Source organism: Sphaeroforma arctica (genome assembly GCF_001186125.1).
Source record: "Sphaeroforma arctica JP610 unplaced genomic scaffold supercont1.781, whole genome shotgun sequence".
Lineage (NCBI taxonomy): Eukaryota > Ichthyosporea > Ichthyophonida > Sphaeroforma > Sphaeroforma arctica.
This window is the reverse complement of record NW_014039777.1, coordinates 11982-25151: the sequence shown is the minus strand read 5'-3', so window position 1 is coordinate 25151 and position 13170 is coordinate 11982. Positions and strand designations below refer to the sequence as shown.

General features: G+C 39.5%; 4 protein-coding genes across 4 annotated transcripts in view; 1 reads left to right on the top strand and 3 right to left on the bottom strand.

Annotated features, from left to right (window-relative positions):
* The window catches only part of SARC_08555 (hypothetical protein), a 5862-nt gene extending 4587 nt beyond the window's left edge, over positions 1–1275 (bottom strand). The window contains exon 1 of the mRNA XM_014297468.1: positions 216–1275. Within this exon, the coding sequence (XP_014152943.1) occupies positions 216–1236 (1021 nt within the window). The 5' untranslated portion in view covers positions 1237–1275. The remainder of the gene's footprint in view (positions 1–215) is intronic.
* A 419-nt stretch (positions 1276–1694) lies between these two features.
* Positions 1695–2923, bottom strand: SARC_08554 (hypothetical protein). The gene has a single exon (XM_014297467.1). It carries the CDS (start codon positions 2797–2799, stop codon positions 1723–1725), a length of 1077 nt encoding a protein of 358 aa, XP_014152942.1. The 5' UTR covers positions 2800–2923; the 3' UTR covers positions 1695–1722.
* Positions 2924–5655: 2732 nt separating this feature from the next.
* On the top strand, positions 5656–7370 carry SARC_08553 (hypothetical protein; the record flags this gene model as incomplete). Its single annotated transcript, XM_014297466.1, has 2 exons — positions 5656–5733; positions 6774–7370. The coding sequence occupies 2 exons, from the start codon at positions 5656–5658 to the stop codon at positions 7368–7370; spliced, it is 675 nt and encodes a 224-aa protein (XP_014152941.1).
* A 2797-nt stretch (positions 7371–10167) lies between these two features.
* Positions 10168–10443, bottom strand: SARC_08552 (hypothetical protein; the record flags this gene model as incomplete). Its single annotated transcript, XM_014297465.1, has 1 exon — positions 10168–10443. One exon carries the CDS (start codon positions 10441–10443, stop codon positions 10168–10170), a length of 276 nt encoding a protein of 91 aa, XP_014152940.1.
* Positions 10444–13170: the final 2727 nt, after the last annotated feature.

The window sequence follows — 13170 nt, the reverse complement described above, 5'->3', positions numbered from 1 at the left end:
TGTGTGTGTACAAGTGTGATTGTGTTTTGTGTGTGTGTGTGTGTGTGTGTGTGCTTGCGTGTACACACGTACACGTGGGTGTACACGTACATGTGGGTGTGTTTGTCTGTGTGGGTGTCTGTAGTAAATTTCTATATCTCGACGTTTGCTATATGGAAATTATCACCGTATTAGCCGTGAGTTTCATGAATGATCAAATATATACTCTTTCCTACCTCTTTTCAGCCAACAAGCAAATTGATCCATCCCCTCGTTCGAGAACGCCAAGCAATTATCACGCGCCAGGCTGAGTACCTGCATCACCAGTTTGCGATCCCTCAGCTCACCTCCGTCCCCTAGGTCTAGTAACTCCAGGATCGCAACTTCATCTACGCCCAGCGCGCTTAATCCACCGTTCGATGTATCGTTTGACATAATTTTAACCAGCTCTAGACCGTCTTTCAATGATTGTTTGTGACCCTTTAAACCAATCAGTGCGTTTGTGTATGTACGCCTACTTCTAGGGATGCCTGCACCTTGCATCTCATTTAAAACGCGCAGAGCACCCTTTATACCGTTCTGTGAGCTCTCAACAAGCATAAACTGCGAGTGCAACATGCTCTTGTCTGCTCCTCTTGCTATACATACCGCAAAAAGTTCCTTAGCTGAGGTGTAAAGATTTGCCTCACACACTATATGAAACAAGAATAGCTCGTGCTGCAATGAAATTGCCGACAGACCGCCTGCCCAAAACTTGTTGCGATGCTCTACTAGCTCTTGTGCATTCTGAGGAAGATACTCGGGTTGAAAGTTTGGCTTTATCTTGAGCCCTCTCTTGAGCTTTTCAAAGGCCACGAGCACTTTATTATATTCGGTGGCACGTTCAGACGCATCTCCCTTGAATGCTAGACTCGTTGGACTCGTTGGTTTTCCGTCCTTGAGCACAGAAGTAGAAGTTTCAGTGTATTTGCAGCGTCTTACATCGCGAGCTATCCGAGAGAGTACACAAGTATGTACACGTACATTAGACGAGATCTGGCTAGTGAAGTTTTGTATAGTATTCCGTTGACCGCTGAATCTCTTTGCGTGCCCACTCGAGTGCGTACTTGCAAAATCCCGCGCAACAGTGTTGGATAGGTCTGCCGACATACATATTGGTCCACTCCACCTCAAGTGGAGTGGACCTCTAACGCCATTACAACGGATTATTTTACCGATACCCAGCCCCAGCCATCGTCCTGATACATGTTGTCTCATCTTATGCCCGCAGAATGAACTTAGAAAGGCTCTACCATGATGTTAATGTTGGTTTGATGCACATTAAATATTTGCCTTTGGTTTTGTTGGATGATACGTGGAAGTTTTTTACAAAAATTCCCCCGAGATTTGTTACACAAAAAAGACAATGTTCACACTTCAAAGTCATGCTTATTCTGAGATATTCTGCTAATAGCAGCACGTGTGTTTACAACTGTCACGCTTTCAGTCGACTAGCATATCGAAACTCATAGGCAAAATGTAATACAATAGATACCTGCCTGATCTCTCCTGACATTTTTGAACACAGGCAGAATTATAAGTTGCAGAATTGTAAGTTTCAATTTGGGCCGCGGTGAACGTCTGCTATTGATGGTTATAATATCAGTGCATTTTAGTGAGCACGTACTATTCGAGCAGTTATTGACAACAGGGCCAAGCTGTGATAACAGCTTGAATACTTGTAATATCGTTTATTCATGTTGGCTAATTTATCACCAATTCCACTTGATTCATAAGCAAGTGCATGGGTATCTGCGGATCAATTCCCGAAACCTTGGCTTCCGCCTTTAGATTTTTCCCATCCTTCTTATCCTTCGTTTTCTTCTCTGTATCAGTCGGCGTCAGCGCCACGGTCTCTTCTATTGTAGGGCTCTCTTTTATTTCCTCTATTTCACCATTTGACGGACTATCGCAGTAATTTATGGATAGATTGCTCATATGCCTGTCGCCTAATATTCCACTTGCCATAGATTCCATAGACTGCGAATGCATTGGCCCAGACATGGGTGAACTTTGTCGCCGCCAACTTGAAATGCTCCCACTTCGAACACTCCCACTTCGAATACTCCCCGGGCTTATAGCGGGCTTTGACTTACCAAACCTACCCGAAGTTATGTTACCTAATGTGTGTTTCCAATTCTTTCCCTTCATGACAGGTTTGAAGGCATCATCCGTAGCTATTTTGTACATAAAGTCTCGATCGTTCACTTCTAATTGATCAAGCAACCCTACGATGTCGCTAAGTTTAGTCTTCCTCTCTGACTCCCGTAGAAGACTATATACCAGTTTGGCGTATTCTCTCACCCAAGCAGTTCTTGTGGCATTGGGGAACTTCTCTTCCGTCAGTAAACTCCCCAGAGTTTGTATAAGCGCCCTACCTCCTACAATATGCCCCAATAAACTCATACCAATCTCCTTACTCAATTTGTACAGAATTTTTTTCTTAGCATTGAGCTCGGGCACTGATTTCTTATCATTGTTCACCACTATAGAGAGGACCAGCCCTATATTCTTACTTTGCGATTCCGGTGATTTGTATACTTTTCTCAGGTCCGGCATCAATTTAAATAATTGCTTATAATAAGATGCTATAAAGTGAGATAAAGGATATTGTCCCTCCGGCAATTCCACTTTGGTGACTGCCAACCATGATTCTCTTACTAAGTCCAAGCCTTCGCACATATTGGCTTCAAGCATGGCGCTGAGCATTTCAGATTCCATAAACAAACCGACTTCGGTGCTTCCGATACTAAATCCACCCACACTCATATTATCATCCATGATGAATAAAGATTACTAGATGCGATTAAAACTATCGTTGTCCGCCTCGAAATTGACCCCCTTGAAACACCTAATAAATTGTCTAACAGTTGCGCACAATTTCGAAGTGTACGTCAGAGGCGCGCTTCGAAACTGAATCGCGAAATACTACTTGATTATGATTTTATATTTTTAATTTTTTAAATGTTGTGTTCAGATTGTGCCAATGTGGCCCATTCCGAAATTTGGTTTGTAATAAAAGTATAAAACAACCCAAAAATAAAAGTATATACACATATATCTCATTGCTTTTTTTGTGTTTATGTTTACTTTTTGAAACAAATAAAAATTAAAAATATCTATAAACCTATAGCTAGGGCATTGATGATTTGTTTTTGTTATTTGTTTTTGTTTTCAAAAAGACCTTTCTCATTTTCTCAGTGTACAGTATTTATTTCGCATTTTATATATAAACTGCAAGAATATTTTGTACTATTGAACAACACAAACCAAATTTTAGAACACCTAAACCCTAAAAAATATCTATGGACTCAAAACAACTTTTGTGACATGAAATAAAAAATGTAATTAATACTAATATTTATTTATTCAAAAACATGAATGAAATTATTTTGGGCGGGTTGTTTTTTTGTTTGTTTTTTAAACATATTATAACAAGCCATGCAATAAACCCCAAAAAGCCGTAATATAACTTATTTCACTCATATTTCATTTTTCATTTCATTTTTCAACGTCAAACAACTCAAAGGTTCCCCTGGCAAAAAAAGAAGTTATTTTTTTTTTAAACAAATTGAAATTTCATCATTGTTTTTATTTCAAAATTTTAACCCATTTCACATGAACTAAAAATTTAAATAAAAATAGAAAATTATTATCAGTGAAATTTCACTCAAAATTAGGGTGAAAAGTGAGAATCTAAATAGTTCAGATATCTATTTTTTAAATCATTACACAAGACTAAACTTCTAAAAATTTATTTTCTTTTAAAAAGGAAGCGAGAGAGAGTAACTATGTACTAAGGGCCCCAATAGCTGACCTGGTTTCAGACAGTGTTTTTTTGGTTTCCGACATGTTTACTATGTATTATACATCCCATACTTTCCGACATGTTCTTAACTATTGGTCGAAAATAGGTTTCCAACCAACATTTGGTGCGAGTAAGGTTTTGCATTTTGGACCAATAAAACCTAATCTATACTAAACCTTAGAAACCAAGGATATAACGATTTTAGTAAAACCCTAAAAATCCCCTAAAACAACCCCCTAAAACCCCTTGGTCTTATTTGATGGAAATTTGTTATTATAGTACTAAGTAAGGGTATATACATACTACGAAAATATATATACAGTATACAGTATATTACAGCAGTGAATAGTGCAGTATATATTGTTCACACAAAAATATTTGTTGACTTTCAGATTTTATTTACTGCCGCTAACCATAGTGATATGGCACTAACTGACACCACTGACAAACTGTCACACACACTGATGTCTAAAACCTCACATATACAGGTTTTAAACCGTTTAAACCCTCATAGGCTTCCGGCACGATATGGTCGGAAACTATGTATTAAACTACCAAAATCTTCAAATGTCGTTTACTAGTATTATACATCCATAACTTTCCGACATGTTTTTAACCTAAACCAGATCAGCCCATTAGCGGCTGGCTTCCGAAGTTCCGCCTTCCTGAATCCTGACTCTCTCTACTCTGGTGAGAGTACATAGGATTAGGCGGTGATTGTAGGCAGTAAGCGGGCAGTAGGCACTACTCTACTCTCTAGAGAATATTTAGAGGCACTATTAGAGTTTTTCTATATTTTATATATGCATATTTTTTTGCTGTTTTTGTTTTTCAAAATAACAAAATAATATATATTGTAAACAATCGGAGGACTCTTTTTTTTAAGACTCCCGCTACTATGCCTAACATTCTCGCACTGGCTGAACTGCCGCCAATTAAGACTCCCGCCAAATTATGCCTACCACTCTCAGTCTCTCACGGCAGGTCTCATAACGTAAAGCGTATTAACGTTTAAAATTATTTCGGAAACGTGAAAACGGGGTACGTTTACACTATGAGCCTTACGTCTATATATGCACACCCGTATATGAATTTTGGCTCAATATAGCATATTGAATTTACTTCATACCAAATTTTGTCTAAAATCTGGACTAGTGTCCAGGACTAGTACTCTAGTCCCTGACCAGTGACCACTAATCTAAAGAAGCAATCACATTTGCTAATAAAACACGGCTGGGACGCCTCGGGGACTGAAAGCGCTTAATATTAGGGGTGATTTACTTGCTTACATTCAGACATTCTGATTCGGGCCTATTGATTATTTTGTATATGGTATCAAACGGGCAAACCCCATTCCTGCCGGGAAAAAAAGGGTCACCGACGTTTTTCGCATTCATTAATAAAACATTAAAAAATAATACTCTAGTGGGGTCTACAAATGGGCAAAAAAATGTTTGGGCCTATTATTTATTCTGTATAGGGTCTCAGATGGGCAAAACCCATTCCAGCCGGAAAGAAAGGCATCACTGACGATTTTTGGACGGACAAAAAATCGGTGATAGAGTCAACAGGGACTTAGAAAAGCTTACGCTTTCAGTAATAAAGTCGACAGGGACTTAGAAAAGCTTATGCTTTCAGTAATAAAGCGCCGTCAAGTTGAAATCTCGGAAAGTTTTATTTACCCGCATATTCCTCTACTAAAATATATTAACCAACCTTAGTGAGATGGTCCGTCAGGCTGACTAGGTCAGAACAGACCACTATACAGAACGTAAAGATGCACGCAACAAGACGATACTCACTTGTGTCTACTACAAGAAAGAATCTAAATGGTCCAACGTGAGAACTCTTCGTGTGCATATCGGTTGAGGCAAGGACTGTACAGTTCCACCTACAATAAGAGCAAAGTATGTCAAAATACTAGCAAATGACGACGAAGCAGGACTGCACGACCAAAAGCGTGAAAAGGCTGTGATGGCGAACATAAAATCAAAACTTCAGCAAACTACTCTTGATGGTGCCAGAAAAGCATTTCGTTATGCAAAGTTTGACCCTGCGCATAGTGCGATTGCCAATTATGTCTACGATGGGATATTTAGCGCTAACAGTATTAAATCATCTTTATTTAATAATAATAAATCGGAGTTGTCACGGCTGCAGGAAAAACTTATGTTCTAATAGTTCCGAACAAAGTGATGGGTGAGAAGCTAGTAGAAACCGTCGTAGATGCGTATGCAGACTACGCGTTACACCGCGTTAAAGGCTGTTCTGCAGAATAACAAAGCTTTTTTAGCATTCGATGCGGTCACCATATGTATAAAGAACCGTGCTGGTGTTCGGCTAAGATATGTAGTGTCTTGAGATTACCTATTAAAACAAGAGTTGTCACTAGCAGTGCATAATTTATCAAATTTCAAGGCAGGTGGGCTAACAGAAGGCGCTCACGAACAAGCTGACCTTGTGTGTTTAGCACTGACGGATTTACCTCGTCATGAGGTAGATGTCGTACTTTACACTACGGATATGTACGGCCACTGTGGAGATATTGAAATGTCGCAGACCACATTTGAACCATTGCCCAAACCTCGAGCATGTTGCTAGCTCAGCGATAAAAAATGCTTGTGATAATATTGATGAATAGAGTACCTGGTTTAAACAGTTATCATCAGTATGTAAATATTTTAATGGTAGTAGTTTTCATATAACATCGTTAACAGAATCTACAGCTAAAATCAATAAGGGCATCTGGAGCCCTTTGGATTCATTTGCCAGAGGGTGCAATTCTAGGTTTGTGTATTCAGTGTTTAGAGGCATGCGCGTAATATTGCCCTAGTCGAAGTTTAAACCCCTTGCTTTTGCCTATAACAATATAGTGTTGGGTCCAGGTGAATGGTAGTCTTAGATGTACCACAAATATACGCGATAACATTCAGGTTTTAGGGTTTAGGGTTTAGGGTCAGAGGAGCCGCCTACCACAAACCTAGGTGCCTCTCTTGCCACAGAGGAGCCGCCTACCACAAACTTTGATGCCGCTTTTGCCGCAGAGAAGCCGCCTACCACAAATCTAGATGCCTCTCTTGCCACAGAGGAGCCGCCTACCACAAACCTAGGTGCCCCTCGTGCCACAGAGGAGCCGTCTACCACAAACCCAGTTGCCCCTCTTGCAACAGAGAAGCCGCCTACTACAAACTCAGGTGCCTCTCTTGCAACAGAGGAGCCGCGTACCACAAACTCAGGTGCCCCTCTTGCCACAAAGAAGCCGCCTACCGCCTTACCTGATAATTCTAATGCCTTAGAGGGCTTTGATGGTTTGTTATGTGACGAAGAACTAAACCTGGGATTCCTGGAGAATTCAGAACTTCCCAGAAAGAAGCTCAAAGAACCCACTGATATGGAACGTGAGACCGCATCGTGTGTACATCTGATAACTGGCCAATCAGCCACCGAGGATGACGCTGTTAGGGCGCGCCTGCTTGTGGGGGTTGTCAGACCCAGTCAGCCCAGGTACCGAACTATGATGGTTTTGGCCACGGAAAATGAGTAAGCAGTCAGAGGCTGAGGCCCCTGTCCTCATAGACCTGTGAACCCCTTGGATAAGTGTAATAATTATAACTGAGTATATAACCAAAATCCCTGACGGATTGGGCCCCCTTTTGCCGCCGTAAAAGTGGACTAATAACATTAGGTAAATAAACCTGTTCCAGTCAACTTTATTACTTTGGTTAAACTAGTCTTACTTCTGCTAGTGACTAGTCTGTCTGAAAAGAACATTTGTTTTAATCAAAAATATTTACATTACCTTGATTCATATAGGAGGATCCATATAAATATTATTATATTTTCATATGTCAACAAAAACATAGATATGTATCATGTATGTGCAAAAAATGAGTAGAATCAGAAACACTATAAATATCATGGGGACTCTTAAGACTCTGGCTGTTATGTCTGACACTTAAGCGCCCGGCTTTTAAGCGCCCAACTAAGACTCCCTTCGCTAAGCGCCCAACTAAGACTCCCGCTGATATGCGCCCCACTCTCGCCCCCCTCCAAGCTAAGCGCCCCACTCTCTCCCCTCGCCAAGTTATGCGCCACACTCTTGTACACGTCATACTATAAATAGCTAGTATGTTTTTATAGATGCGTTAGGAAGAGCGGGAAAGATGTAAGTAAAAAATAAATAAACAAATCAACGTGCATATAGACGAGCGTTCACGAAATTGATATAACGGTCACAAGAAATACTATTTTTTTCCTTAACATACTGCGTTTTAGTGACTTATGTCTTACAGGTTGAGTCGATAAATAATAATTGTTTCATACAATTCATAACATTCTCGTTTTTTAGACAAATATACTCAGTTCACGCCAATATGCTATTCTCGACTCCTACAAAAGAAATACTATTCTTTTTCGAGCATAGTACATGTGAAATAAGCTGTATTTGAGTCAGTAATATTTCAAATGTTTTGTTATCGAATATTGCTGCATTTATGAAATTATGGTTACATACAGCACACTTTACGGTGCGGGAGAGAAGAGAGCATCAATGGAGCCGTAACTGGTAACATTAAGGTATGCTGATATCCGCACGCCTGATTTCCGACCTAACAAATTCCTCATGATTGATCGTATCAGAAATATTGATACTGATATATTAATGCAGGCCCGGGGAGAAGAAGAAATTGAAAGCATGCATTCATGCATGCTCGCTTTGCACGCATGTGTACGTATGCATATATTGCATTCGTACACGCACGCATGCATTCACGGCTGCTTTCCGACCTAGCCGATTCCTCATGATTAATCGTATAAGAAATATTAATGCTGTTATATTAATGCAGGTTCAAGTAGAAGAAGAAATTAAAAGCATGCACGCGCACGCATGCATGCATGTATGCATGCTAATTATTTATTTTTGTTGAAACATTGACTTGTCATGCGTTTTGCTTGTTGACTAAACTACAGCATGTTGCTTGAAAGAAGTTTACTTTTATCCGGGTATCGCATTTACTCGGCCAGTAAAAACGATTGACGTTGTTTACTGCGTGCGAAGACTGCGACACGAACTAATGACTAATTGTCTACAACGAGCGAAGAGGATTTGCCTTCAATAACTGATAACTTTGTGAGTATTTTATTTTCTCTAGCAAGTACTCTACTCGCACGCCACATTATATATATATATATATATATATATATATATATATTTAGGGTTTTAGGGTTTATAGATATATAGATATATAGATATATAGATAAACAGATACATAGAGAAAGTATATATTAATAATAGCAACGGAAGTACAATGTAAGTATATGCTATGAATAGCAATGTGGGTATATATTAATAGCAATTTGAGTATATATTAATAGCAATTTAAGTATATATTAATATCAATGTCAGTATATAGTCATAGCAACGGAAGTATATATTAATAGGAATGCAAGTATACATTTATAGCAGTATAAGTATATAATAATAGGAATGTATATATATAATAATAGCCATGTACGTATATACTAATAGCAATGTAAATTTATATCAATAGCAATGTGAGTATATATTAATAGCAAAGTATATTTTATTGAAACATTTTAGCTGTTGGCCATAACAGCTACCGTACCTTTTTTCTTAGATATTCAATTTGTAAACTCAGATGCACTGGCCCAATAGTGCACTCCCTGATGTCTGAGGTTATCCATTGACCCAATTATTTTTAATAAGAAAGTGGTTTTAGAATTATTTGGATCGAAAATAGTATCCCAATTTTGTGATACATTTCTCACCTTGAGTGGTTATCATTTTAAGGTTTCTGTCACTTCTATTATTAGGGAGCCGATTGATTTGTAATTGAGGTATTTATTTATTCCAATCCTCACACGTTGACTTGGAAATTGAGTATCCCCTACGCTTGATATAAATGTATTTCACTCCTCTAATATGCCCATTCTCGCCGCACATCCCACATGTTCGACATTTCTCACCTTGAGTGGTTATCATTTCAAGGATTCTGTCACTTCTATTGTTAGGGAGCCGATTGATTTGTAATTGAGGTATTTATTTATCCCAATCCTCCCACGTTAACTTGGAAATTACGTATCCCCTACGCTTGATATAAATATATTTCACTCCTCTAATATGCCCATTCTCAGCGCACATCCCACATGTTTGAATCTTTTTACCAGGATATCTTGTCTGCACGTTCATCGACTCATCGACTTGCGACGATTGAGTCAGTTCATCGTACGTATGTCGGCCTTGTAATTGGGATAGTGAAGCCGGATTATGTGATGGAACGGCTTTGTGATCAGTATACTTTAGCTCATGGAACATACCGCTGTCAATACTGGTGTCCACTGCTATATATTCTGATTTTTTTTTTGTCCTGTACCTTGCCACGGCTCTCGCCCTCATCTACATTGCTACCGCTCTCGCCCTCATCTGCCTTGCTACCCCTCTGGCCCCCATCCTTTTTGCTACCTCTCTCACTCCTATCTGCCTTGCTACCCCTCTGACCCCCAACTGCCTTGCTACCGGTCTGCACCCACTCTGCCTTGCTACCGCTCTGGGGGCCTTTTTGCCTTGCCACGGCTCTTGCCCCTATCTGCCTGGCCATCCTCAAATCTCTTGCGCCATATTTTTTGGGATTTATCTAGTGTATAGCCCTCGTTATTGGAACTTGATTCGCCTTTGCCATTGGAATTTGATTCGCGTTCGCCATCTCCTGTATCAGTTCGGGGGTTTTTAGACTGATTTCGAGGTTCAGCTCCATGGTAACATTTGCTCGCTTGCCCTCATGGCTTTCTCGGTTTTGGTGAAGGGTCGGTGAACAGATTACACGGAGGTGCAGGTTCGTTTTTGTTCTTAGCGAAATAATACAGCAATACACGTCCCACTGCTGCCATCTTGTCATTACCATGTTCGGCATCGTTAATGTAAAAGTCGGTCTCCTCTAGGCTGACTATACGATACCAAGTTTACGTTAATAAGACAATACGTTAATACGTTAAAATGTAAAATGTTAAGTATGTTTAGCTTCAGCCCATGGTAATGAGCAAAAGATTAGAAAATTTTAGACTGAGACTATTGTCTATATTCTCCGCTCTAATCACTCACTACTTCGGTCTAGATTTATTTATGTTTTAGTTACTAAGACTAGATATCATTTCATTGGACGCATAGTTTACATTTCACGCCTCGAAACAATTACTTAATCAAACTAACCAATAAGATACCTCTAAGTCCAACTTAAGAAAATAAAAAGAAGATCAAAACACCAAGCTGGTGCAGTATACATCTGCACCTAAACCCCATCACTTGGTACCTAGCTCCCCATCCCATTTAAGGCATAGACGGGTACATCTAGTTGGCTGGCTAGGAGGAATCAAACCCATGTTGTCCTAAATTCTAACAACTCTGATCCTTAAGATCATTATCGAATTATACAATAGGTTTTTACCAACAACCATTTCATGCCTGAGACCCTCTCGCATGGTACTCCCATTAAATAGAAATTCCCGCTATGTTGATGATCTGATAATTGCGTCGGACGACTACGAGGAGCACATCGCTACGGTTCAAGAGGTCATTCGACGCCTGACGGAGAACAATTTCAAACTCAATCAGAAGAAATGTCACTTTGCTGTGCGAGAGGTGATGGTCCTGGGAAAGAAGATATCAGCTAAAAGCATTGAAACCCATGTTGTCCTAAATTCTAACAACTCTGATCCTTAAGATCATTATCGAATTATACAATAGGTTTTTACCAACAACCATTTCATGCCTGAGACCCTCTCGCATGGTACTCCCATTAAATAGAAATTCCCAAAGTGTCATTTTCAGGTGTCAGATTGGTGTCGTTCCTATATTATGTACAATTCTAATTTCAGTGGAACCCCCAATCTATATTTAGAAAACCACTTAATTGTCCACAGTAGAGTCCCATACTCTAATGAGTACTGTCACATGTTCAGAATCCTGAATTTCCCAGTTCTTGTTCATGTCCAATTCGCTAAACGTATTCCAGTACTATAAGTATAACCGTTATTATGTTTAAACGTTTATAATATACGTTACCTGTGCAACTACTATTAGGAACCCGCTATTTTTACATAGCCCTCCTTCAGCTTGAAAATTACAATGTTCGCTTATACGTGGTATTAGCACATAGACTCAAAAAGCTCACATGAGTTGTACAAGCGAAAAGAAAAGAAACGGGTTTCGATTATATAACGGCCTCAATGCTTATGTTATATTCTTTTAGACAACGTATACTTAAACGTTATAAGTTACTCGGTTACTCTATTACGTTATGGCTTTGGTGTAAGATTCGGTCTATCAAGGCGATATTAACGCCTTAGAGTAATTAAACGCGTAGGTAAAGTCAAAGTATCGTGAAATTCAAAGTAAATAAACGAAATGAGTCTTTTAGTAAAGTTAGGTATGCCTCGTGAAAACAGCAATACTCTGAGGGATTGTGAGGCTGAGACATTGCCTATATATAATCCTCTCAGTACTGTTTTCGCCGAAGGGATTTTATTTAGGGTTTCGTTGTCGCTCTATGAGAAACTAGGGTATGTTTCGTTGGGTCGAATCCGAGAGACTCATAAAATCCTATCTTTAGAAAAAACAAAAGAAAGAAAAAAGAAAAATACTCTTGATATCCTTAGTTATTACATTAAAGAAACCTATATTCGGTTGAGCCATCTCGCTACCGAAGTATTCAGATATAAATATGTTTGGAAAGTAAATATAGTCCTATTAATAGAACGGGCACAAGAAGAGCAGGTACCCGAAGGTTGGGAAGTCGGAACAGATTCGGATTGACAAAAACCCCCTGATGTGAACATGTGAATGTCCTTTGGTCGTACGGCAACAATACTATTTGCAGTATAAAAGATTTCCTACTGACAGCCGTGTATATGTTACTTTACATGCGAACGGACATGACATGCGCACCCTTATGGACACAGGGGCCAACCGTTCAGTCATCACTCAGGCATCGGCAGCTAAGGCACAACTTTCTATTACACCACCGACCAAGGATAGTTACATATATTTGGCGGACAAAGCCTTCCGGACTCCACGTTTGGGAAAAACACAAGCAACTAAGGTCCAGTACGGGTCAGTTACTACTGAGTATTGTACGTTTGAACTTATGAACCTACCGGATAACATTGATATGATACTGGGTATGGATATTATGGGAGAGTTGGGATTAGGTTTTAACCGGATTAGTATCTCCATTCCCAGAGATTAATCGTAATGTTATGGATGAACTACTGGAACCGATCAATCTTCAAATGGCCCCAGACCTGTCCGAGCCGGATGACGTACGAAAACC